Raw genomic sequence first — 27787 nt, 5'->3', positions numbered from 1 at the left:
GTGTGTGTGTCGCATGGCAGTATTTTCTTTAAAAAAAAGGAAAAAAAAAAACGCCCAATACTGTAGGAAGCCCCGCCTCCCTCCGTGGGGTTACCATGGCAAACGGCGTCGACGTCACAATGGAAGGAACGCCGTGTATAAGTATTGGAGGGTCTGCAGCGGCGGCTTGCGAGAGCGCGGATGTGCGTTCAGGAGAAGTGACACGTGCTGAAGATAAAAAAAATAAAATATTTTTAAGAAAAAAAACTTTAAAAAAAAATCCCAACAACGACACTGACCTGGACTTCTCTCTGAACGCAGATATCTCTATTTTTTTATTGTACATACATTTTTAACGTGGATTTTTGTTTCTCCAATTGTACTTGAACTGGGAAGAATTCATCCAGAGCAATCATGGGAAGAGGAGTGAGTATAAATGTTCTCGATGTTTCTTTTAAAAAACAAAACAAAAAAAACTCCCCGCTACTCAAACAGGTGGTCAAATAAATCGAGAGTGTTTATCTGTGTCATATAAAACGAGGGTGGTTTTATTTTTTTGGTTAAACTTCCGTGTTTTAAAACGTTAAAGAGAAAACAGGCAGGCACCCCGATTTTCAGGCAGGCAGGAGGAGGATGATGAAGAGGAGGAGGAGGAGGAGGGGGAAGAAGTTTTCCGTGGCTCAGAAAAGATGCTTCTGAGTCCGGTTACATAACGGGATGTTCTCAAAACTGTCAAAGTTTCGCCGTGTGAGAGCGTCTAAATGCCCGCGTGTGCGCACACAAACCCGGGGCAAAATAGCGATACGGAGCGCCGCGGTGGTGCGTTCACGGACCGATCGTTAATGTCACATTTAACTGTATTTTCTTTTTTTTTTTTTTCTTTTTCGTTGAGCAGCTGTGAATGCTGGGTATTACAAGTCTGGCCAGTGGGAGGGAAGATGTGTTCAGAGCACAACCCATTTCTCCTCCCCTGCTGGGGAATTTTTAGAGTTCTGACCAGTTTTGAATCAAAACTTACATTTAGAAACACAACTGGGGGGGAAAACCCACTTAAATGTGACTGTTATTGCAGTGAATGTCATGCAGGAAATGTTGGTAAAAAATGTTCCCATCACTCTTACTAAACTCAGATATTTTGACATTAAAATGTCATTATTTACTTTTTAACCCAAATCAATGCAGCATTATGATGCATGTCAGTGGAGGAGCAGCTCCACCACCAGCACTTATTGTTCTCCCCTGCACCCGCCAAATCACTGCTGTTATTTTCTTTCTCCAAACACACACACACCTAAGATGGACCTAAGGCGTGAAATTGAACCCATGTATGAAATAACCGTGGTCGCCACACCCTGCCATGCGGCGCCATAGAAACAGTCATTAAATATTGAGCCTGCGAGGGATGCAGAGATAGACAGAGGGAGGAAAAAGATGGACTCGGGGATCTGGCGGGAGATGACAAGCAGATTGGCTCATTGAGTCTTGCTTCCGTCCTCCTTTTTTCTTCCTCCTCTTTTCTCCCAGTGTCACTCATTTACGATTCTAGAAACCTAACTCTCGCTGGATTCTTGGCTCCTGCTGCTTGCTGTGTTTCTTTTTTTCTCTTGCCCTGCCCCCATCCAACCTCCATCCACTCCCCCACTGTGTCTCCTCTCCTTTCCTGCCCCCTTGAGTCCTCTCCTTTTCCTCCCCAGTGCATTCAGTGCTGGCACAGACAAATATTGAGACTTCACTTCACTTGAAAACCCCCCCAGTTCACCAAGCCTCTTCTCGTGAAAGACTGGAGCGATGGAGAACAGCGATATATACGAGAAGTTGTTATGGAGAAGAATGAGATCACTGCCCTTTTTCGCGCACCTTGTCGTTTTCATCACACATGCAGCACGTTGCAATAAACAGGCAAAAAAAAGCAAGTGAGCAGAGAAGGGAAGGAGAAGAAGGAGGAGGAGGGAATTACTGCTTGAGAGAGGGAGGTGCAGGCGGGGGTATATTAAAGAGGAGCCAGGAGGCACCAGTTGCAGCATTGCCACTGTTAAATCAACTTTGCTCCCAGACATGATTTAGTGGAAGCAGGAAAAAAAGAGGGTTATGTGGAGCCGTAAAACGGCAATATGTCCCAAGTTTAATGCCCCACTTACTCTAATGAAGGAGCCACTGCAACGTTCTATCTACACAAATTCAGACTTAAGCTAATTTTACATAATTGCACGTTCTTTGTCCTCCAATGATGTCATGAGAAGTCGGCGGTAAATTGATGCATCACATGACCACGACTGTCGTGCGAAGCAGGGACCGGGGAGACGGCTGTCAAACTCTCAGGAGACGGGCTGACAGACGGCGGGAGGGAGGGAGTCCAACTTAATGTTCCGTAGTCCTCGCAGACTCCGTCTCATCCGTCTTGTTCTTCGAAAAACTAGGTGAATTGATAAGGTTGGCGGCAGTTTGTTAGCAAATGAGGGGATCTTTGTTGTTTCCCGTTACTGTTTTTTGTAAAAAAACAAAAATTTCCACTGAAGGGTGTTTTGCGTATAAAGCAGTAATTCCCGTAAAGTCCGGCCTTGCGACGTCCCATTTTTATCGTAAAATCTCGTCCGGTGACGTGGAAAGGTGCTATCCGTTACACGTTTGCGATGCGCTTTTATATCGGCATGTTCGAAAAACCACCTCATGAGAGCGTTAGAGTGTTTAAGTGATATTCAAGATGTTTTTTTTTTCGAAATTCAGGTGTTACATTACCAATTTTTTATTGCGATATTTAGGTTTTGGGGACGTGATTTGACCTGTTTCATTTTAAGAGTGGGAGAATAAAACGTTGTGCATTTTGTCTCCTTGAACATTTTATGTCAAAGTTAAAGGGACAGTTTAGTTGTTTTTATAAAACACGTTTAATGAGATATTGACACATTTTCAGCAATGACTTGGCACTTAGCATTAGGATCACCTCGTAAAATTTATGCCTTCTTAAGTCTGTTTACATTATCTCACTGTTAGCCATCTTTTTCCAGCAGGAAAATGCTGTTTATAAAACGCTCACTCTCCTGCACCAAAGTCCACAGACAAAACCGTCATTTTTTAGCTTCTGCTGCATTATTTGGTTAGTTTTTGTCACTTGGGGTAAATCTTAAACCAAGGATTTCAAACACCAACGTAAACAAGATAACACGTTTGAATTAACTGAAGGAGGCAGCCGTGGATTAACAACTCTTGTGTGCCAGCATGTAAAATCGCTGATTTCCTCTAAGGAGTTTGGTGTGAGAGACTTCTGTTTCCAGCTGGAAAAGACTGTCAAACAGCAAAAGTACTGGCGGAGTGAAGCAGGCTTAGATTTTATTCAGTATTCCTTATGTTAAGTGGCTAAAAAATTAAAAAAAAAGTTTTTAGTTCTGTACCATATGAACCAAAGCCAATATACCTGAACTAACCCCTTTTTAAATGTCAGATTAGCTCCAGATTAGAGTTCAGATGACGTGTTTGCTCTGTTTGTTTTAATGAACGTGCAAAATAAAGAGTGCAGTCAATGTCATGACGTTCTGTGAGACGTTTAAGGAGCCGTGGCTTTTCATCGACTTCCCTGAATGGACTTAATGTAGGCCATTTAATGCAGGTCATCTTAATCTGACGCAGGGAGGAGAAAGGAGAAGTCAGGCATAATCTCGCAGTGGCCATAGATATTTTCTGGAGTGATGGTTGTTGTTTTTACACCACTCTCCCCAGTGTAAACTCAGCTATCGCACATCGGCGCCGCTCCACTTTTTCATGTCCACTAAAAGGGGCCTCCGTGCAACTTCACCTTCACATCCATTCTTCACAGTCCGTTTCCCTCTTGTTCCCTCTCTCTCTGTTTGTACCTGCTTCTCTTCCCTCTGTCGCTCTCCCTGCGAGGATTTAACATTCCTTCCGCTCTGCAGTCATAGTGTATTAAGCAGGGCTTTTGTCACACGCCGTCTGTGACAGCGTACTCCCTCTCCTCATTCCTCTCCTTATTCTGCACACACTCACTCCATCCTCCTCTTTTTTTCCATCTGTGAATCCCTGCTGTCCGTTCTCTTTTGTTATTGTTATTATTATTATTATCACAATTTCCCTCTCTCTCTTGCTCTTTTGTCTCTCCGCTCACATGCCAGCGCTCGCTCTTCCCCTCTGTTTTGGCTCAGCAGCTTGAGCCGCGCAATTCTGTTTTTCTGTGGCAGCACCGCTGAGCTTTTCACTGCGAGCCTGTTGCTCGGTAAAAAAAAAGAAAGTGGAACACTCGCTTCCTCCGAGTCGAAGTCACAACACGTCACACGCGGCGACCGGCGATGACTCTTCATGAGCGTAGCCTGAGTCTGTGGACAGTGTGTGTGTGTGTGTGTTCATGTGATTGTGACAGCATGGAAAATACAGGAAAGTTGAAAATATGAGGGACATATTTGGACACCCCCGTCCTCGTCCCCCGTCCTCGTCCCTCCTGAGGAAATGATGTAACTTGTAGCTATGGTGTCTTGGCTGGAGGTGTGGCTACGTTTGGAAAGTGGAGAAGAAGACAAATAAGAAAGGAACCATTGATTTTACTGCTTCATTCATTCATTCATTCATTCATTCATTCATTCCAGTCCAAACTCTTCTTTTAGTTTGCGGGCTCACATTTGGAGTTAATCCAAATAATCCCCTTAATAAATAAGGTTGATGGTTGATGGTCAAGCCTTTTTGATTGACAAAAATAATGGTTTACTGTGTTGTTTTGGACAAGGAAAATTCACTCATTCATCGATTCATTCACTTAGGTGAAAGCTCCAAGCTCCATAAAACAGTTTTATGGAGCTTTTTTTTGTTCATGTGGGCTGAGGCAAGGATGAATGGATGGCGTGTCGTGGGTCCACCATTGCCCCCGGTAGTTGAGAAGTGCCAGCGAAGTTCTCAACAAGGGAAGGCATTCATTCATTCACTCACTCACTCACTCATTCATTCATTTGTTCGTTCGTTCGTTCATTCATTCATCCACTTTAGTGCAACTCAGAGGAAGCTGAAAGTTGCACAGGACGTGAAAAGAGTGTTAAACACGACCTCGTTTTAAATTTACACACTTCCTTTTTAGCAGATAAAAGGGATTGAATGATGACTGGAGGAGGTGAAAGAATAGAGGAGGAGGAGAAGTGAGGGACATGGGGAGAAAGAGAGGGGGGAAGGGGGCCCGCATCATGTGACCGGCCATTCACATATCTCATGAGGTGTTGTAATAGTTGCCGATAGCAACCAGGCAAAGTTCCAGGACCGATTGAGTGTGTGTGTGTGAGTGAGTGAGTGAGTGAGTGTGTGTCACCACTGTTGAATGAGCAGCTTGTGAATCTGGCACTCAACCCTGGCACCAGAGAAGGGCCACACAGAAGAATTCTATTCAACACACACAAAAAGTGTGCTTTTTAAAACATGTGTTGGCTTGACCACACACTGTCCTCCCGTGTGTGTGTGTGTGTGTGTGTGTGTGTGTGTGTTCACTGTCCCTCTCACACCAAGTCTTTCGTCTGCTTTTCCCCTTGACTCCGTTCTCCTTCTCTTCACACTCCCTCACTTGAGTTTGCAGCCCCTGAGGGTCACGTCGCACTCATTCGAAACTGGACGTCACTTCACCTATTAGCGTCAGAAGGGGATTTCCGTCTGTAATCTGCACCAAGAATGCGATGACATTTCATCAGCGGTAGTCTGGCTTACAGTTTGTTTTCAGTCATAAGTTGCTGCATCTTTGTTCGGGTTTTGTTCTGCTGGAACGTTACCACACGTCTCCATAATGAGTTAGGGAATGTGGGGCTGGTCCAGCGCCGCTGGCAGATGAAGTGGTCCACATTTCTGTGGTCTTACCAGTCACGGGAAAGATTCTGAGTCTTTTGTTTTGTGTTGTTCGTGCAGTGGCTCAATGCAAAAGGCCATTGTTGTGTCATCTTTCTGCTCTTTCCTCGTCTCCTCTCTCCTTTGTTCCTCCTCACTCACTGTCTCTGCATTAATGAAGTACCAAGTGTGTTCACCTCTGCTCCACTAGGGGGCAAAACACCCTGTTTTAGAGTAAGGTTACTCATGTCGCAGTAGATGTAGATTCATACATTCAGACCACGTGATGACATTTACGAGGTTTCTTCTCCAGGGTTACCACGGGTCCTTGAAATCCTTGACACGTGTGTCATTGAAAGTGCTTAAATTTTGCGGAGGAAGGAGTTAAGTTCATATTTTAGGTAAATGTCTCCCTTGTTTGTTGCGACGCCACCTGCTGTTTCTCTCCGACGGTTGACTCGAGTGCAGAACAAAGAGCGAGTTAAGCGAGAGAGCGCGAATGACGACGCGATGCCTGGGAAATTAAAATTCCAAGATCTCTGTCTCACCGAAGAAAATGACAAAGACTGGCATGATCCAAGATCTCAAGGAGTGTCCGGCAAATCAATAAAAGTGGATGCCATCATGGATGAAGCGACTCGTACAAGTTGCCCTCCTGTCTTAAGCTGTGTCAACGCATTCAGCCCTTGGATTTGAAGGAAATTGGTCCTGGAAAGTCCTTGAAAACTTCTTGAACTTTATGCCAACCAAGGCATGGGAATCCTGATATTCGAATAGCACTTTGAGGGCCATTTCGTCTTCCCAACGTTCATGGACTTCATGAATTTATTGGCCTGGATTTCGCCATGTTTGGTTACGGCTGTCTTCTTCTTCTGTTTTTTGGGTTTAAGCGAGGGGTGGGAAGTTCAGCTCGAGTAATCCCACATTATCTCGGCGTGTTAGTCCGTCTTTGAGACGATATCTAACTGTCCGAAAATGGTGATTTTCTGAACGCTTCCCAATCCAAACCTGTGACGAATTAACACAAAATGTCAAAGAGGCAGCGGCAGGACAAAAAGTCGACTTGACTTCTCTCTTCTTGCTCCGTCGTCTAAAAAAAGAAAATGTCAAGACCAGATGCAGACGAACTGTGTTGCTGCAGTGGGGGTGGAGGTTGGTCGGGGGTTAGTTTTTGAATGTTTGAATATCAGTCGTGTGCTGTCAGGGACACCGTGCTCTGAAGTGGCTTAACATTTATTTTTCCTCGCTTTTCACCGGCGCTCTTGAGAGACCTGGTGGTTGGATCTTGCAGGATCATGCAGGTCTTAGTGGTTGCTATGCAAACTCTTCAGGTAACCAAGGAGCCAGGTGGCGCAGGGCACTTGTTTTCTTCAGCCGTGTTTGATTGTTGCTTGGCAAAGAATTCATATTGAGATCATTTTTACATGCGCTGTGATTCATTATGGGTACGACAATATGTATAAATTTGGATTCTGTCAACAAACGACACATATTTTCTCAAACTCAAGGGGCCCAGTGAATTCCTGCAGTGCAGCAGGATTTCATCATCATGCTGTTTTGGATCATTATGAAATAACTGCAGGGGCTTTGTTGGATTTGGATACGGCACCTGGTCGCATTGCCCGAGAATTTTGGACATTTTCTGTCTTTTATCCTTCATTGAAATGAATACTAGCCTAAATAGAGTATCACTGCCAATCAAAACAAACAAAAATACATACATTCTTTAATGTGTTGAGGACGATAGACAATTTATATGCCTGTGAACGTTAATCAAGTGTTATTTGTTTTTAGAATTTCTCAAATTATGACTACATTCTGACTTAAACTGCCATTTAATGCAATATTTATCGAGGAAACTGTATCAGAGCTGAAACAATCACTTGATTAATCAATTACTAAATTAATCAAAACAAGATTTCTGATTGTTTCAGCTTCTTAAATGTGAATATTTTCTTTGCTCCATATTACAAAGAAATCATTAAGAGCTGAATCATGTTGTTTTGTGGAAAAACACTGATGGACGTTTTCTGACAAATTGTGGACCAAACCATTACAATCGTGAAACTAATCGTTAGTGGCAGCTCTCAACTGTATGTTTCTACAGCTCTGCGATTGTGACTTATTTGCCTGAAGCCAGATGTCCCCTCGGGGCCTACTGGGGGTCCAGAGGCTAAGCTGTGGCTGCAGTGATCCAGAATCTGGCTCAGTGTTTTCCCAGCTTAACCAAACGGGGGGCTCGAGCAACAAAAACATGTGCTAGGATCACACACTCGGCTCTGGTGACTCCCTGGGAACTTTTAAGAGTCTAATGCAATAGGAAGACAATATTATTTAGCATATTTCCATGACTGGGACCTTGTACAGGATGTCCCACAAATGGTCTCATTAGTGTAGCTCGTTTTGTGTCCACAATATTGCTCTTTAAAAGGCTTTTCAAAAATGGCTGCGGCTGCATACTGTAATGCAGACAAATGGCTTATTAGTGGAGTCAGTTGGCAGCCAGCCTCCCTACTTACATGCTAACTCTGCTGAAATATTGATGAACCTTAACAGCTGAACAGGACTGGCTTCTGGTGTTGTGATCTCCTGTTTCCTACCTGAAACACACCCGTGCTTAACTTTCCCTCTAATGGCGCGTTTGCATTATGCAGTTCTAGCGCCAGGTACCTGTTCTTGCAAGGTTCCAAGTGATTCTAAAATGTGACTACCACTGATTGGTCGGAGAGTGTCGTCATGCAAAATATGGAAACCAAGAGTCAGAGTCCACTTGGAATTAACTACAGTTTACTTTTCTCTCATCATAATCTCCATAAATTTAGCTTTCTCTGATTTTCCGGAGCAACCACATTGGTTATCTTGGCGTATCTTGGCGTATCTTGGCGTATCTTGTATCTTGCGTATCTTGTATCTTGGCGTATCTTGATCTTGACGTATCTTGGCGTATCTTGGCGTATCTTGACGTATCTTGACGTATCTTGGCGTATCTTGACGTATCTTGGCGTATCGTCACGTTAGCTTGAGGCAACAGGTCTTGCCTGAGTCAAGTTGAAGCTAGAAATATGCATAAATGTACGAGACATTTTGAAAATAAAGATGTAATTTGGTCTTAAGTGGCAGATAGACAATCTTTTTGATTACGGCTGCGACTAACAATTATTTTCATAAACGATGAATCTGTCGATTTGTTTTCTTGATGAATCAAGTGGCTATTTGTTCCGTTAAATGTCGGAAATGATGATGTTCTCAAATGTCTTGTTTTGTCTATAAACCAAAATGATTCAGCTTTATTGATTTCCGATGATGATTTATTTATGTGGAGCAAAGAAACCAGAAAATATTCACATTTAAGAAGCTTAAATATCAGTTGCTTGTATTAATTATTTGAAAAACAACAACAACACTCAAACCAAAAAACTGAATACCTTTGGTTTGTGGAGAAAACCGGACATTTGAAGATGTCATCATTTTGATTTATGACCATTTTCTTCTCACATTTTATGGAGTAAAGAGCAAATTTAAAGAAGGAAAGTAACAGAAGTTAAAATAATTGCTGAGTCGGTGAGACATCGTGTGTTACTCAAGATAGGATGTCGTTGTTTTTCTTTGCTTCAACCCTCCATTGAATTGTTGCATGTATTGGACTTCGGTACCTTGTCTTCTCTCCTCCTCTCTTTCTTTATCTCTCCCTCTCTCCATCACTCCGTGTCGCACACCCTCTCCTCTGGCTTGCAGCCACATACGAGACACAATCTTGACTCTGGCCTTTGTGGCTCTGTCGGCTACAGTGACTACTGATAATGAAGCGGGCATGTGTGAGGAGGGGGACAGGACGACAGGGACACGGGGTGTCAAAGTGCCAAGAGCTCAGATGTCACACAAAACCAGTGTATGTGTGTGACTCATTTTTTTGGGACAAATGTGACATTTTTCTTGAGAAAATGTGTGTCAGAGTCCACAAAATGTCTCCCCCCAGTGTGATCAACAAGACGTGACTCCACTGTGGAGCTGGAGTCATTTGTGGTATTTACTTGTGAGGTTATGTTTAGAAAAGCTGTTGGTGGATGAATAAAAGCTCTGTGTGTGTGTGTGTGTGTGTGTGTGTGTGTGTGTGTGTGTGTGTGTGTGTGTGTGTGTGTGTGTGTGTGTGTGTGTGTGTGTGGAGAGTCAGACAGTGGTGACACGCCTCCTTGCATGTAGTCGTGTAAACAAGTGAAATTTGTTTCACCCAGGATTGAAAAATACCTCGCAACACTCGATACATGGTCCACGATACCAATAATGATCACGATACAACGATTCTGTGATCATCGATTATATTGTGGGAGAATCCAGATACAAGTGCAGGATTTTCTCTATTTCTTCACAACATAGAGAACAAAGTGCATGAAGTCTATGTATTAAACGTTGATGCAGCATCTTTTAAGGATTTTTTTTATTTTTTAATTCCCACCCTTGCAATAGAGTGTAAAGTTATGATTGTTTTATTTTTACATTTCTATAATGCAGCGAATATTGAGCTGAATCTTGCCTAGGAAATATATCGCAAATGAAATTGCAATTGCAAAGTAGAAATTTCCTAAAATCCATGTTTTTTTTTTTACTAATTTCCAGAGATAAATGTGTTATTTGATCATCAGACAGAGGATCTGAGATACGTTCCCACAACAGGAAGTTGGGATTGAAAGTTTGACGCCAAAGTCACTTCCTCCGAAGAAAAATAAAAGCCCTTCACTGCTCTTCACTGAGTTTCTGTCAATTATGACAAGTTTTACGAGTCAAAGATCAGAAAAAAACTAATAAAATACATTTTAAAGAAACTGGTCAAATTTAATCCAAATCTGTATTAGAATGTGGATTAAAGAAACACAGCAGCATCATAGTCATTCTACGTTGATTCTTCACTTCACCAAGTGTAAAGTAAATGGGTGAAAGTGCCTTTTAATTGATTCGTCGAGCAGGATTTTTATTATTTCCCAAGTTACTCTTCGAGAGAACAAACAGATGGAAAGTGGGACTTTTTAAAGTCTGTTTATCCCAAAGGGATCTCCTTATTTTCAGCCAGTTCCTCTCCCAGACCTGTTGCTCTGTTTTCTGGTAACATTACAATCCAGAAACAATATGATTGTATTAATAGTAGCGCAATATTCAGGAAATACACTTTTATTTTATTATAAGTAATCCCTAAGTCAGAGTTGGGGAATAACAATGTAAAAAGTGTGTGGAATTATCACATCTACATGTGAAGGTATTTAAATGCTAAATAATGTTAATGAAACTATTTTGATAGGGGTTGAATAGGTTGGAGTGTTTTTTTTAATATAATTAAAGCAAGTTTTCAGATTTTTTCAGCTTCTTAAATGTGAATATTTACTGGTTTCTTTGCTCCGTTTAACAAATGAATCATGAGTGGAGACATTTTTTAAGGTTTTCTGACATTAATCTCGTACTTGACAAAATGCCACCTGTCATTTTGAGTCATCACACATCAAAGACTCTCGACTATAAAGTTTCCACGGTGTTTTCCACATATTTTTAATATCTGTTCATTTATTTTTGACTTTTATGTTTTTGCAATCCTAAGAAAAAATCAATACGACACACCGGCGGAGATTTGCCAAACAATGTTCCTGGCGTATGAAACAGAGTTTAATGGTTTAACTTGATGTTTTTGATCTTTTAAAGAAGGATTGATTTTAATCAGAAAATCAGTCTTTAAACCCCGCCCCCTCAGCAGAGCGTATCATGGTCATGTTCCGGTGTCATTGCTGTTGTGTGGTGCAGATTCCACACTTGAAAGCCTGTCCACTCAAAGATATGACACCAGGGATTCCACTCGGTGTCTTTCCATCATTCATGGCATCCAATAATCTCTCGGATTTAAATCTATAAAAGCTCACATTTACTTGACCTCTCATACGTCACCAAAAATGGGTAGAAAACGGCGACAGGTGGATAATATTTTCCCTTTTTCTTTTTTTTTTAATGGACTGTGAGCCTTTATCGTCTCTGTCTTTGGGAAACGAGACTAGAAAGTGTGTGTGTGTGTGTGTGTGTGTGTGTGTGTGTGTGTGACATGTGTGCCAGCACAAGCCTGTTATTGTGTTGCATCACTGCTGCAAAGGTCTCCGATGGTTTGATAAAGTCACTCAAGGGTCTCGTAACGTGCAAGAGCTCATCTGTGATGCTCGTGAGCCGCGTGACTCTCGTTGCTATAGCGACAAATGAAGTTTATTTTTGACCCTGTTGTTCTCTCACTGCTTTAAGAAGAACATGTTTTTTTGTCTGACTTGATATTAACAGTTCTCCCCCTTTTTTTATTATCCTTTGTTTCCAGGAAGGACGTGAGCAGTATGAGCTCGCCGCGACCTCGGAGCAGGGCGGCAAGAAGAAAGCGAAGGGGAAGAAGAAAGAGAAGGATATGGATGAGCTGAAGAAGGAAGTGGACATGGTACCCGACTTCCTGCACTTATCCTCGTTGTCTTAACTGTCCGAGATTCCATCTTCCTCCATTGTTTTTATTGTCCAATTTTTTCTAAAACAAAAAAACTGGCAAAATTCTAAGAGATAAGGTGTTGAAATATGTATATCTGCTTTGATCCCCACTAAAGTGTCAACACTTGGCAACTTATTCAATATTATATATTTTTTCTTGCTTTATATGCACTTTTTATAAAAGTTAATCACAAACAATTGCCCAAAAAACCAGAATGGCGAGCACAGAGCAAGGACAGACATCTGAAAACATTAAATAATGTGCATTTCTGTCATTTTCATTGTGATATTTGACCTTTAGAACACATATACCGCTTAATTTGTCAATGAATGACAGTCTATTCTTTCCAGTGTGCGGTGTAAATGCTTAAAAACCTTGCCTTACTTCTCCTTTCCCCCCCCAAATCAGTCACACCTCGCTCTACTTTCACCATTTTCTGTCTCCCCCGTCGCTCTTTTTCTTCTCTTTCTTTCTGTGTCAACGTTCCACCTCTTACCTGTTCATCTTTTTCCCCCCCTAAACTGTGAACGCGTCTCTGTCATTGTTGCAGCTCGGTTGTTTGAAATGAAAGGTCAGGAAGGCGCACAATGCACCTGTAAATGTCACCGGCTTTTGAGGACTCATGCCAGTGTCTCTGCTCTCTTCTTCCAGGACGATCACAAGCTGACTCTGGACGAGCTCGCTCGCAAATATGGAACGGACCTCAGCAACGTGAGTGAGACGAGCAACGAAACATGTCCTGTGTGTGTGTGTGTGTGTGTGTGTGTTTTGAATGTGTCCCCAAACACTGGCGCCACCGCGTTATTGTCCCGTGTTTGTCACGGAGATGAAATATCAGCAGCTTCAAGTCCCATTTATCTCTTCACTTGACATTCTGCTGATGAATGATTAATGAGGCTTTGGAGGAATTAAACGAAAGAAGGACGTCGTTTTAAAGAGGGACGAGATCCTCTCTCTCTCTCGTGCGCGCGATGAGGGCGGAAGAGTCACGGAGGGTGTGATCAGCCACTACAGACTCAGCCTCCCTGCGGTTTATTTAACAAAGGAGGTCGATTTGAGGTAGAGAGGAGGGAGGAGGAGAGAGAGATTGCAGTGGAAAGATGATGAATAGAGACAAAGGGAGGAGGAACGGTGACAGATGGTTTGCACAGGTTGTCTTGATTGTTAGGACTTTAATTGATTTCAACGTCTTCCAATTCAACAAAACCTTTATCGTTTTTTCCCCTCGTATAATAATATTCTCGCTCCCTGCAAGTGATGTTCAGAAAGTCTTTAAAAATTCATACCTGCCCACGATGCCACCGCTGGACTGTGTGAATAATGTAGGAGCTCGCAGGTGTTTCCACACGCAAAAGTAAAAAGAGTGAGAGGTCAGTATTTCCTGTGCAAGTGGAAATGTTACAAGAGTTAGTTAAATGGGTAAACGTTAAACACCAGGAAATATGCGGAAAGTAGATATGTAGAAATTAGGCCTGCACGTTTATGGAAACAAAATGTGAATCGCGATTTTTGTTGATTAGAATTGAGATCGCGATTCTCTGGCGCGGTTTCTTCACGAATCGAAACGTTTATCGCGCTCATGAGCCTTCAACTAGGCATTCAAGTTAAGTGCCGAACAGAGTGATTTCTTTAGGCCCTGAGCATCAATATTGTTGTTATTGTTATTATTATTATAATCGTAGTGGCTTAAGTGACATAGGGCGTGTTTCCACTAGCTCGACTCGTGACGTCATGACCAGGGAAGAGCCGCAAGAATCGAGCCGAACAATGCCGAACTGTAGATCGCTTAAAAAGACAAAACAATCCTGAAAATGTGCGTCAATCTCCAACATTTCAACAATCATGTGACGTAAAGGCGCTTCTTTTGTTGAGAGAGAGAAGACAGCGACAAGGCTGCACCTAGATTGTGATTTTTTTGAGCAGCCCTAGTAGAAATGACCAGAAAAATACCAAATATGTTGAATAATAACTGCTGAGAGAAGCGGCTCCACTCGACTCCTGCGCAATCCTCTGCTGTCTTGAAGACCGTGTTTAATCACACACTCCAACTCAGCCTCTCTCTCTCATGCAAATGTGCTCCTGGTCATGCAGGAAAGATCAAGGAGAATAGTTAATCAGTACCTCTAAACTGGGGTCCTTAAGCTCTGCATGCATGTGTGTGTGCAGCAATTTGTGAATAATTTATCAGCTGCAGAAGCTGCCCCTCTCGACCCATTTCACATCATTCTATTGCCTCTTTTTACCTTGTTTTCGTTCCCTTAACCTGCTTATGAAGTGTTGCTAGGCAACTAGGCACACCTACAAATCCCCTCTGGACTTAAAATGTTTGTCAGTGAGTTTTTAGAGAATCTGAGAACCGGTGGCAACTGAATCTGTGTCTTCATACCAGGGTTTGACAGGTGTGAAAGCTGCCGAGGTTCTGGCTCGCGACGGGCCCAACGCCCTCACTCCTCCCCCCACCACCCCGGAGTGGGTCAAGTTCTGCAAACAGGTCATTTAAACTCTGAACCTCTGTTTTAACGGTGAAATCAAAAAGTTTCCCTCGGTGTCAAACGTCAAGCTCTTCTGCTTTCGTCCAGATGTTTGGTGGCTTCTCCATGCTTCTGTGGACCGGCGCCATCCTCTGTTTCTTGGCCTACGGCATCCAGGCCGCCATGGAGGACGAGCCTGCGAATGACAATGTAAGACGGGGGGTTTTCTCACAGTAATGAAACGTCAGATCAGGGATGCTGTTTTGATGCTGACGTCTGTGCCTTGCGTCGACAGTTGTACCTGGGTGTCGTGCTCTCTGCCGTCGTCATCATCACTGGCTGCTTCTCCTACTATCAAGAGGCCAAGAGCTCCAAGATCATGGATTCCTTCAAGAACCTGGTCCCACAGGTAACGTCAGCGACTCTGAATCACGTCTAAATCTCAGGATGTGCAGTGGAGGCAAAGTGGTCTGACTCTGTGTCCCTTTGTGTGTCTCTCTGCCTCTGTCACTTCTCGTCTCGCAGCAAGCTCTGGTTGTCCGTGACGGCGAGAAGAAAAGCCTCAACGCCGAGGAAGTGGTGGTTGGAGACTTAGTGGAGGTGAAGGGAGGTGACAGGATCCCTGCGGATCTGAGAATCATCTCCGCCCACGGCTGCAAGGTGGCTGCTGCTGCTCGTGTCTTTTTGACATGTGCCATCAGACTTTAAAGCCTTTTTTAATAATGTCTTTGTGGCCCATTTTTGGTCCTGTCTTGTCTTGTCTTGTCTTTCCTCAGGTGGACAACTCCTCCCTGACTGGTGAATCAGAGCCACAGACTCGTACTCCCGACTTCTCCAACGAGAACCCGCTGGAGACCAGGAACATCGCTTTCTTCTCCACTAACTGCGTTGAAGGTACGAGCCCAGCTTGTCACTGTCATGCGTCGGCATCTGTAGGCGAGGCAGCGGTGAGTTTGAAGATGGTTTGTTTCTTGCTGCAGGAACTGCCCGTGGCATCGTGATCAGCACCGGAGACCGCACCGTCATGGGCCGCATCGCCACGCTGGCTTCTGGGCTGGAAGTGGGACGCACTCCCATCTCCATTGAGATCGAGCACTTCATCCACATCATCACCGGCGTGGCCGTCTTCCTCGGCGTGTCCTTCTTCGTGCTCTCCCTCATCCTGGGATACAGTTGGCTGGAGGCCGTCATCTTCCTCATCGGTATCATTGTCGCCAACGTGCCGGAAGGTCTCCTGGCTACTGTCACGGTGAGTTTCTGCCCAGTCGTGCGTCCAAAAGATGACTCAGCGCCCAGCTAACCAAAGCAATCCCTCCTCTAGGTGTGCCTGACCCTGACCGCTAAGCGTATGGCCAAGAAGAACTGCCTGGTGAAGAACCTGGAAGCCGTGGAGACGCTGGGCTCCACCTCCACCATCTGCTCCGACAAAACCGGCACCCTGACCCAGAACAGGATGACCGTGGCCCACATGTGGTTTGACAACCAGATCCACGAGGCCGACACCACAGAGAACCAGAGCGGCGCCTCCTTCGACAGAAGCTCGGCCACGTGGGCCGGCTTGGCCAGGATTGCCGGACTCTGCAACCGTGCCGTGTTTTTGGCCGAGCAGAGCAGCGTCCCCATCCTGAAGGTTTGTCGAGAAAATGTCTTTGTTTGTTGAATTTGTTTAGACACACACACACAATTATTCTTAACCCGCCCCCAAAAACACACACCAGACAACAAACCTACTGTGTCTCTTGGCACCCACACTTTACAGAGTTTCCACACTGTGCTAATAACCTGTAAAGGTGTGTGTGTGTGTAAATGTATATGTGTGTGTGTGTGTGTGTGTATATATATATATGTATGTATATATATATATATATATATATATATATATATATATATATATATATATGTTTGTGTGTGTATATATGTGTATATGTATGTGTGGGTATATATATATATATATATGTGTGTGTGTGTATATATATATATATATGTGTGTATATATATATATATGTGTATGTATATATATATGTATAGATACATATATATATATATATATATGTATGTATGTATATATATATATATACATATATATATATATACATACATATATATATATATATATATATATATATATACACACACACACATATACATTTACACACACACACACCTTTTTAAAGTAAACCTGAGCGTTTCTGTCCTCTCGTCTCCAGAGAGACGTGGCCGGCGACGCCTCCGAGTCGGCTCTGCTGAAGTGCATCGAGCTGTGCTGCGGTTCGGTCCAGGAAATGAGAGACAAGACCCCCAAAATCTCAGAGATCCCGTTCAATTCCACCAACAAGTACCAGGTATGTGCCGCTTAATGAAATACTCCATGCAGGGCTGTGAGGTGTCTCCTCTCTTGACGCTCACCCTGATTTTGTGTCTCCCAGCTGTCCATCCACAATAACTCCGGGTCTGAAGGAGAGACCAAACACCTGCTGGTGATGAAAGGAGCCCCCGAGAGGATTCTGGACCGCTGCTCCACCATCATGATGCAGGGCAAAGAGCAGCCCCTGGATGACGAGATGAAAGACGCTTTTCAGAACGCTTACCTGGAACTGGGAGGACTGGGAGAGCGAGTGCTGGGTAAAGACGCCGGGGCAGAGAGCTGGATGAGTAGTTGTGATGGAGAGGAACTTTAAAGAGGTGACAAATGTACATGTTTCTGTCTGTGTTCCATCAAGGTTTCTGCCATTACAACCTGCCCGACGAGCAGTTCCCCGAGGGTTTCGCCTTTGACATGGACGAAGTGAACTTCCCCACTGAGAACCTGTGCTTCATTGGCCTCATGTCCATGATCGACCCTCCTCGTGCCGCTGTGCCTGACGCTGTCGGGAAGTGCAGGAGCGCTGGAATCAAGGTGTGGCCTTAAAATCGAGACCGACAAAAGATCTAGAAAAATCAAGATCTTAACATGACTATGCACATAGAATGGCTCCGCCCACATAAACCTGAAACCAGGTTTCCATTACCGTTAATTACCAGCATTTCGAGAGAAACTGGCGAGGTGGTTTTTCAGACGTGTAGATAAGAAAGTTTATTGCAAAAGTGGCGTAGGGGGATCACATGACCACTTCACGTCAGACTCAGGTCCTCAGTAGTTCACCCTCTGCCTCCGTCTTCTGTTGAAAACCATGCACACCTGCAACTAGCAATTGTACTTTTGCGAAAAACTGTCATGTAATCACAATTACATTCACGTACTTGGACTGTATCGGTTAAAGTGTTGCACTCCTCCTCCTCCTCTTAGGTCATCATGGTGACAGGTGATCATCCAATCACAGCGAAGGCCATCGCTAAAGGCGTGGGCATCATCTCAGAAGGCAACGAGACTGTCGAGGACATCGCCGCTCGTCTGAACATCCCAATCAACGAAGTCAACCCGAGGTACTGACTCTGTCAAACTATTCCTACTACCTTCTGGGAGATTGAGTTTATATGTGACCTGTGTGTTCTCTCTCCAGAGATGCAAAGGCCTGCGTGGTCCACGGCGGAGACCTGAAGGATCTGTCCCCCGAGCAGCTGGACGACATCCTCAAGTATCACACGGAGATCGTCTTTGCCAGGACGTCCCCGCAGCAGAAGCTGATCATCGTGGAGGGCTGCCAGCGACAGGTGCGCGCCAAACGCAGACGGAAAACGTGGAAAATAACACACTTCAGTGCAGAGTCACCATCTCCGCCGTCTTCCTTCTCTCTGCAGGGCGCCATCGTGGCCGTGACGGGTGACGGCGTCAACGACTCTCCCGCTCTGAAGAAGGCCGACATCGGTGTCGCCATGGGAATCGCCGGGTCCGACGTCTCCAAACAGGCGGCGGACATGATCCTGCTGGACGACAACTTTGCCTCCATCGTCACCGGCGTCGAGGAAGGCGAGCAGATACACGAGACTGTTTTCATTCATTTGTGAAAAAAAAACCATCAAAATCATCAACCTGCGTCTCTTCTCATCAGGTCGTCTGATCTTCGACAACCTGAAGAAGTCCATCGCCTACACGCTGACCAGTAACATCCCCGAGATCACGCCCTTCCTCCTCTTCATCATCGCCAACATCCCACTGCCGCTGGGCACCGTCACCATCCTCTGTATCGACCTGGGAACCGACATGGTGAGGATTATACACTTGTATAATGTGTTCTGGTGGTTAAATACACATGTGAAGGTAAGAGAGGACCTCATGGAATTTTGCATTTTTGAGGTACGAACTCTTGGTGAAAATTGGCGCACAAATCAGAACTTGGGAAATGTTTTATAATAACAAGGGATATGGTGTAAAATGGCTCAGTTGGCGAAAACCCGCAAGGACAAAGCCGAATCTAAGTTACACCAAATTCCACGAAACTTGGTGGAAACGTGCCGCGGCCCACGGCAAACAAAAAAATCGATAGGGTCCATGGCCTCAACTCAACAGGAAGTCGGCCATTTTGAATGTGGTGTCCATCTTTGGCCGATTTTGCGCTTTTCGAAACATAAGCAACATAAAAAAAAAATGCGGCAATTTGTACTGGACACAATTTTCAAAACATCCGCCACAAAACAGGAAGTGGCCTGTAACTTTGCCGTACAGTGACCGATCTGCTCGAAACGTCAATAGATCCTCCCTGAACACGTCTACGAACATAAACTTGACCCAAAAGGAAGTCGGCCATTTTGAATTTACGCCGCCATTCCGCCTCGAAACATGTCACCTTGTCGTACATTGGCCGATCGGCTCGAAACTTCACATGTGAGACAAGAGTTGTTCTTTTGTGCTGCGTCTCCCAGGTTCCCGCCATCTCCTTGGCCTATGAAGCAGCCGAGAGCGACATCATGAAGCGACAGCCCCGAAACCCCAAAACAGACAAACTGGTGAACGAGAGGCTCATCAGCATCGCCTACGGACAGATCGGTAAAAACCTCTTCTGATTTCTGACCGCAGCGTCGCAGCTCGTTCCCTGGAAAGGCAGCTGGGCATTTTCAGTGTGGTCCAAGATAAGCACGAGGGTGACTCGCTCCAGAAATAGTCTGGTCCTGACAGAGAACAGAGTCATGCCTCTGGTTTTTTGCTTCGTCCCACTTCACAAATGAAGTCAAGACGAGGTCTGCAGCCCTGCTGAACTCACATGGAAACCTAATTTCCACTTTGGAGTGGGTTAGGGTTAGAGTTATCCCAACCCAAGGGTTAAAAATAGCCATAATTGGTTTATTAATCTCATTCCCAGTCATTCTCAGTCCTGTGTCTCTCCTGCAGGTATGATCCAGGCTCTGGCAGGATTCTTCACATACTTTGTGATTCTGGCTGAAAACGGCTTCCTGCCGTCCACGCTGCTGGGCATCAGAGTGAACTGGGATAATAAATACGTCAACGATCTGGAGGACAGTTACGGCCAGCAGTGGGTCAGTAACTGTGAAAGTTGAGGTCGTCATCTGGCCGGCGACACTTGGTAGAAAGTGTTATTAGTGAGTGTGAAACATGCGTTTTCTTTTTCTTTTTGTCAGACGTACGAGCAGAGGAAGATCGTGGAGTTCACCTGTCACACGGCGTTCTTCGTCAGCATCGTCATCGTGCAGTGGGCCGATCTGATCATCTGCAAGACCAGGAGGAACTCCGTCTTCCAACAGGGCATGAAGTGAGAAACAGAAACGAGATTAAATCATTAAATCATTAAAATCAAGCTACTTTCAGCCCATGTCAGTTCCTCAGAGTCTGAAATGATCCCCATGTGTGTTCCAGGAACAAGATCCTGATCTTCGGACTGTTTGAGGAGACGGCTCTGGCCGCCTTCCTCTCCTACTGCCCCGGCATGGACGTCGCTCTCAGAATGTACCCACTCAAGTGAGTAAAACACCTCACAATCAACCAGAGAGCTCGAGAAAGCATGTTCTTCCAAAAAATGAGGTCACTCCGGGTCTCATGGACTTGTTTTCTTGTGTTTTCCAGGCCCAACTGGTGGTTCTGCGCCTTCCCTTACTCCCTGCTCATCTTCATCTATGATGAAATCCGTAAGCTGATCCTCAGACGCAGCCCAGGAGGTGAGCACAGAACCCGTGCTTTTATTATCTTATGCTGCTTCTCCCTCCCCTCTGCACTCTTGTTTTTCTCTGCTCATTTGTTCACTTTCACACTTGTTTCTCATTTTAATTCAATTAAATCACTTTTTTCAGAATAAAACGCACTAAAGTTGACTTTTCACAGATTTTTATGAATCATGTGTTCAAACCCCAAGTAGCAAAGAAATGTCAATGGCGAGTTAATTCTATCACTTGTTTAGCTCCACCCGCCCCTGCACTTCCACTGTATACACACAACTGCTCCCTCGGTCAGGTCTGATGGTTTTGCAACAACAAAAAAATCACCAAAGGTTTTAATCTACAGATTTAGTGAAGTTGAATTACGGAAGAGGATTAGGGTAAAAAATATTTGAGTTCTGACATTAAACTCGGAATTTCTGACTCTAAACTCAAAATGTCAGACTCTAAACTCAGAATTTCTGACTTAAAACTCAGAATTTCTGACTTAAAACTCTGAATTTCTGACTTAAAACTCACAATTTCTGATTTAAAACTCAGAATTTCTGACTTAAAACTCACAATTTGTGACTTAACTCACAATTTCTGATTTAAAACTCAGAATTTCTGACTTAAAACTCAGAATTTCTGACTTAAAACTCACAATTTCTGATTTAAAACTAAGAATTTCTGACTTAAAACTCAGAATTTCTGACTTAAAACTCAGAATTTCTGACTTAAAACTCAGAATTTCCGACTTAAAGTCACAATTCCTGACTGAAAACTCACAATTTCTGACTGACTTAAAACTCACAATTTCTGACTTAAAGTCACAATTTCTGACTGACTTAAAACTCACAATTTCTGACTTAAAACTCAGAATTTCTGACTTAAAACTCAGAATTTCTGACTTAAAGTCACAATTTCTGACTGAAAACTCACAATTTCTGACTTATTGACAATTTCTCAGAGTTGCTTCTAACCCGTGTATGTGTGTGTTTGTTTTTCCTCCCTGTGTGTCCAGGTTGGGTGGAACGCGAGACCTACTATTAAAGACCCCGTCAGCCCGTCGTCAGTCCACTCCTCACCTTCGCATCTTCTCCTCGTCCACTCCCGTCTTTGCATGAATATTGTCTTGCTGCTCGGAAAATTAAAATTTTAACCTCTTGTGGAACGAAAAAAAACAAAACAAAAACGTAAGAAATTCGGAACGTGTTTTTATATTAGGGAATGCTTGATACTACTCGTAGACAAATACTGAGATGGAATGTGCTGATGATGATGATGTTGACAATGATGATAATGCTAATAATGACATGAACACTGAACAATGACATGACTATGCGTGCCTTGTTTCTGAAACAGGACCAATTTTATACATGTTTTTAACAGTTATGAACACTCAATAAAAATGCGCTCGAGTCAGGTCCCACAGACGCGTCCCCGTGTGTGTGTGTGTGTGTGTGTGTCCACTTTACTGAAGCTTTGAAAATGAAAGGGTTTCTTATTCTACTCGTATGAAGATGTTTGTGGTTGGTCTCCAATCGGACGCTGAAGCTGAGACGAGCTGAGGTTAATCTGGAGCTGTTGTCGTCTCTCTGCTTCACGTTAACTACACACACACTGATGAACGACACGATGATGCAGCTGAGGGTTGTGGTCGGAAGATAACCCCCGCGCGCCCCATTTCCTTTGAGACGGTGGAAATGAGATTTAAAAGGCAGCCACTATCCATCCTTATTCCAAATTAAATTCACCGTAATATCTTCGAGATACTGTTGTTAGTCCTCAATTAAAATAACAAACCAACATCTGTTTATATTCACTATTTTATCATTTAATGGACAAAAGGACGGTCGTTCTTTGCTAAAAATACTGCACTGATAAATGTCCATGTCTGTCTTCTAACCTTATTGTCTTAACTTAATATTGGCTTCTTCAGAGAGGCAGCAGTTTTCAGCTGTTCACTGTACCGATTTCTGCATAGAAAGCAGATTATTATTTATTATTTCTGACACTTCTGAGACGACCTGGCCCGTAAAATAAAAGTAGAAACGTACTGTACGCTCAGAATATCAGCAATTAACACGTGACGGCTGATTCCTAACCTCACATGAACTGCACAGAGGCGGCAGCAGCAGCAGCAGCAGCAGCAGCAGCAGCAGCCTTTTCTCACTTATTTACATCCACTGTGCACAAGTGGGTGTTGTTAGTTTACACAGAGTAGGTGGGATCTTCATCCAGGATCCTTTTATGCTTAAAACTGGGAGCTTCAGTGCAGCTGCTCTATGTGTGTGTTATCTGTCCTCCCACACACACACACGCACACATACACGCACACGCACATCTCTTCTTCATAGGACCAGGAAGTCAGAAAACTGATTCAAATTTGAATTAAAAGCTTCAGAAAGGCTTAATGACATTAGGCGACAGTCTCAAAGTTAAACGAACATGAATAAAACATAATTCTCAATAATGTTTTTGGAAACAAAATTTAAAAGAAAAGAAAAAGCCTTTTCAGCACAGGTGATGACAATCAAGTTTAAAATTTAGGTGAGAATTCTGAGATTAAAGTCAGACATTCTTTCCCCCAAGAATTCAGACTATAATCTCAGAATTCTCACCTAAATTTTATACTCTTGATATTTCTGAACTAAATCTCAAATCCTGATTTAAATTTCATCATTCTAACTTAAAATTCAGACTGTAATGTTAGCATTTTTTTTTTAATCTGATCTCAAATTTCTTAAATTTCTGAGTTCTGAATTAAAAACTCTAATCTCAGTATTTCTGAATTCAATCTCAGAATTCTCACTGAAATATTAGACTTCTGAATTAAAATTCCGACTTTAATCTTAAATTTTTTTTTATCTTCATCTGAACAGCCAAACCAAAACCTAATCCAAAACCTCTTAATGCCTAACCTTTACCTTAACCTAACCACAATTACAATCTGACCCCTGATAACTCAGAAAATAGTTTCTGCCTCATTAGGACCAGGTTTTGGTCTCCAGTTGTCCAGGTAAGGTCAGTATTTACACCAGAGACTCATTCTTATAAAATAACATTAAACATCACTATTCTTCTGAGAAACAATCATTTAGATTGAACATAACTTTTGCCAGTGTTTGCTCCCCCTTTACTGAGGAGCAAATGGTACAGTCCACTTTCAGCACAGGTGATGACAATTAAGAGACTCCGTGACCAGAAACAAGTCTGCAAAACTGGGATCAGAGTTTGAAATTGTGTGAAAATGAAGAGAAACATGAGAAAGAAGAGAAGTGAAAGTGCTTGTTATAGAAAGAGGCTCATGTTTGTGTTTGTGTTTACTTCTCCACTGATGCAACAACACAAACATTACAAATGCACAACGGATGGATGGATGGATGAGCCTCAGCCAACGATAGTCCTGTTTATTTTGTGACTTCATCAGATTTTAAATGCTGAAGATCAACCAAGAGGAAACTGCGGATTATAATCCAGAGGGATGAAGAGACGAGGAAATAATGAGGATGAGAATGAAGGGGCGACGTTGACCTCTGAAGAAAAAGGTTGAGTATGCAATTAAAAAAAGTTGAATAATTATTTGAAATAATATCGTCTCCAGTGACTGAAAACGGCTCTGAAACGTCGTAAATTGTCTTATTTTAAGTCATAAATCCTTTTTCAAGAGATTGTGAGCCCAAAATCAAACATGTGGCCTCGTTTTATTCAAAAACGATCTCTTTTTCAGTGTTAATCTGAAATGAAACCATCAGTCTGAGTCTGGTATTGTGTCTCGTGGAGATAATGGAGGACCTTTGGCACCAAAGTCTTCTATCATTTCCGGCAGGCTGCACACGGAATGGTGTAACGCGGCCCTCCCCAATTTCAAGTTCTCTCACATTTTCTTCTTATCTCTTTAGTCTCATCCTCTTCTTCTTCTTCTTCATCATCATGGTCCAAAGCTCCCAAACCTCCGAGTTCTCCTGACGTCTCTTAAATTTCTCTGCAAAGAATCAAAAATAGATGAGAAGTAACACGTTTTTCTTTAGCTCATCACCGCCGTGGCTTCAGCTGTTCTAACAACAAATGAAGTCTGTTTTTGACCCGGTTTGAAGAACCTGTTGTTCTGTCACTGAAGGCAGCCAAGCCAAGCGCTGCTGACTTTAAGATTGGGGAGAAAAAAAAACATTTTTCTGACTTCTGGTATTTGTGTTAATGATTTTCTTTTTCTTTTGTTTCCAGGAGGAAGTTGAGCAGTATAAGCTGGCGGCAAGAAAAAGGGGAAGTGGACATAGTAAGTGGACACTTCCGAAATTCCATCTTCCCCGTAGTTTTATTGTCTTCCTCTAAATTCAGGCCTTCGCTCTTTGGAGTGAAACAAACTATATGGGCTAAAAATAACAGTTTGCGACATGTGTAAACATCAAATTATCCAATCCACTTTTTGGAACGACAAGGAGAAGCTGATCTGCGGACCTCAGTGCCCCTAGAGGGAGTTATTCAGCTCTAAGAGGTCTGAGATGTTCTGTGGTGCCGACCCGTTCAAGGACTTCAACAACAAAGAGTCGACTTCCAAAGATTGATCCTAAAATGGACAGGAAGCCAGTGGAGAGAGGCCAGAATGGGAGCCATGTTGAATAAAAACTGGACTTAGTCGCAAGGGACCCAGATCCAGAGGAGGGGCATTAAGGGTCCGACTGGGTCCAAACTCAATGACCTCTGTTTTATCTTCATTTAAGTTCATCCAGTTTTTGGTTTCTTTAAGGCATTTCATTAGAGGTGTCAGGGAGCCTTGATGGTGCCCTTTTAAAGGAATATAAATTGGCAACTCAGGGCCAGTCCAAGCCTTCAAAATTAGATTTTGGGGCCCAACATCTAATTATCTAAATATCAACGGCAACAATAAAGCAGTGATTACGTGATACTTCTGGGGGGAAATTCTGTTGAGTTGTTGCTGTGTTGTTTACATCATCCTCATGTCAGCAAATCTCAGAAGAGTGGCCTTCACTTATTATTCAAAATGGCACAATCTGGTGTCCGCCTTAAGTAAAAAATAAAACAATGACTTTAAAAGGTGCAATGTGCCAACAAAAATGCACAAATAAAATAAACAAATAACTGAATAATACATAAAGAGATGTCAAATGTGTCATCATGAACAAACATGCAATAAAAAAAAGTTAATCAAATGCTCCAAGGGGCCCCCTGGTGGTTAACTCGTGCCTTGGGCCAACTCTGTTGCAAGTCATCAGCAGAAAAAATGGAAAGAGACGTTTCCAAAGCAGCAGTAGGAGGTAAGGTGCAAAGAGAATAGGGCCGAGAATTGAGCCCTGGGGGACTCCAAAGGACTGAGGGGCAGTGGAATGAGGAAGCATCGCCATCCACCATCTAAATTGTGTTGACCACTCTGCAGGAACCTTCTCCTGAGAAATACTGTAGTCATATTTAGACGTAAAATTAGACACGGCTGTATTTGTGGATGGATTATGGTCTGTTGGAGTTGGTTTGAGCTCACTTCCACCTGTTCGTCTTTCTTTCCTCCCCGACTGTGAACGTGTCTCTGTCATCGCCGCAGCTCGTTATTGAAACCAAAGGTCAGCGGCGCGCGGTGCACCTGTAAATGTCGGCTGCTTTTGGATTATTCCACACACACACACACACACACACTGAGACGTTTCCGTGTATAAATGTGTCGGTGTTCGTCACGGAGGTGAAATATCAGCAGCTTATTGGCCGTTGTTTGCCGCTAAGTTCCATTTGTCTCTTGGCTTGACAGTCGGCTGATGAATGATTAATGAGGCTGAGATGAATTAAACAAAAGGAGGACTTTGCCGACGATGCCAACGCTGTAGTCTCCATGAATTATGCAAGAGCAAGCCGGTGTTCGACACTGGCGAGAAATGTGGACAAATTCACTTTTTGTCTGAGGAGACGTGTGACATCCATCCTGTTGAAAAACAAAAATAACTGTTGCCTGAATCCAAAAAAAGTACATAGAGACATAAGCATAATGTAGATCTGAAGAATACATTCAAAACAACTGTCATTTGTCAGTGAATTGACTTCAAATATGTCAGTATTTCACTCAATCCATTTTACGTTTATTTATTTGTGTAATTATGATAAGAAAGATTTCTCGTGTTTTTTATGACACTAACGATTTTCCTTCCGTGAAGATGTTTGTGGTTTGTCTTGAGTCTGAAGCTGAAGCTGAGACGAGTCATTAGTCTGGATCTGTCGTCGTTCTCCCTGATGATGATGATGATGATGATGATGGTGCAGCCTTTCAGCTCAGGGTTGTGGTCGGAAGATAAATCCCCTCCTTTCCTTTTCAGACGGTGGGAATGAGATTAAATCCTAATTAAATTAACCAAAAAAAAAAAAAAAAGGGTAGAAGATCCAAATGAAATCACCCAAATGCAGCATAATGAATTCAAAATACTGTTATTAGTCTTAAATGTGATTAACTCCTCTTCAGGAAGACCTCTGACAATGAGGAGCAGCTTAATACCATATATTAAAATTCTCTATTTTATCTATTAATGGACAAAAAAAACCCTGTCTTTTTCCTCTTCACACACCACAGGTCAAACTGTGGGCATGCAGGCCTTTATTTTATTATTAATATAAGGTAGAGAGTCGCTTTAACACATTTCCTTTGTTTTAACTTCTTTCATTTGTTCACACGAGCAATACTTTGTGTTTTTCTGAAGGCCAAAGGAAGCCAGAGAAAACTGTTTCAAATATCCCCTTTCTTAGGTTTCACTCATTTATATATAATTAAAAAGCCAAAATACACCCATAAATGGCTTTAATATTAACAATTAGGAGATAATGTATGTAAAGATAGATGATTTCTAACCTCACCTGAACTGTACAGAGGCATCACTTATCAGTTATTGACATCCATTATGAATAAGTGGTTGTTTTTTATGCTTTTTGTGTAGAAAAGCACAAAGTTTTATTAAAAAAAAAAAATGTTTCTTTATTATAACCCTTAACCTTAACTTAACCACAATTCACCTCTAAC

The 27787-nt window shown here is 43.0% G+C and overlaps 1 protein-coding gene and 1 long non-coding RNA gene across 2 annotated transcripts; both read left to right on the top strand.

Annotated features, from left to right (window-relative positions):
* Nucleotides 1–156: 156 nt before the first annotated feature.
* Nucleotides 157–22206, top strand: atp1a1a.1 (ATPase Na+/K+ transporting subunit alpha 1a, tandem duplicate 1). The gene is made up of 23 exons (XM_044012052.1): nt 157–405; nt 12119–12232; nt 12929–12988; nt 14667–14768; nt 14857–14958; nt 15044–15157; nt 15274–15408; nt 15525–15642; nt 15729–15997; nt 16070–16378; nt 16956–17090; nt 17175–17370; nt 17469–17644; nt 18035–18171; nt 18249–18399; nt 18487–18655; nt 18738–18892; nt 19549–19672; nt 20015–20160; nt 20263–20393; nt 20498–20599; nt 20705–20796; nt 21797–22206. Exons 1-23 carry the CDS (start codon nt 394–396, stop codon nt 21823–21825), a joined length of 3078 nt encoding a protein of 1025 aa, XP_043867987.1. The 5' UTR covers nt 157–393; the 3' UTR covers nt 21826–22206.
* Nucleotides 22207–24127: 1921 nt separating this feature from the next.
* LOC122765447 lies at nt 24128–25681 on the top strand. The gene is made up of 2 exons (XR_006359973.1): nt 24128–24323; nt 25000–25681. It is a non-coding gene; the product is annotated as an uncharacterized LOC122765447 (long non-coding RNA).
* Nucleotides 25682–27787: the final 2106 nt, after the last annotated feature.

Source organism: Solea senegalensis, linkage group LG2 (genome assembly GCF_019176455.1).
Source record: "Solea senegalensis isolate Sse05_10M linkage group LG2, IFAPA_SoseM_1, whole genome shotgun sequence".
Taxonomy (NCBI): Eukaryota; Metazoa; Chordata; class Actinopteri; order Pleuronectiformes; family Soleidae; genus Solea; species Solea senegalensis.
Note: the sequence above shows the minus strand (reverse complement) of the source record. Positions and strands in the feature narration are given on the sequence as shown.

Bases quoted from the DNA above. Each gene is read 5' to 3' on its own strand.
- atp1a1a.1 (XM_044012052.1), top strand. The intron at 17,091-17,174 runs GTATGTGCCGCT...TGTGTCTCCCAG, and splicing joins ATTCCACCAACAAGTACCAG to CTGTCCATCCACAATAACTC. The intron at 18,656-18,737 runs GCGAGCAGATAC...TCTTCTCATCAG, and splicing joins CGTCACCGGCGTCGAGGAAG to GTCGTCTGATCTTCGACAAC.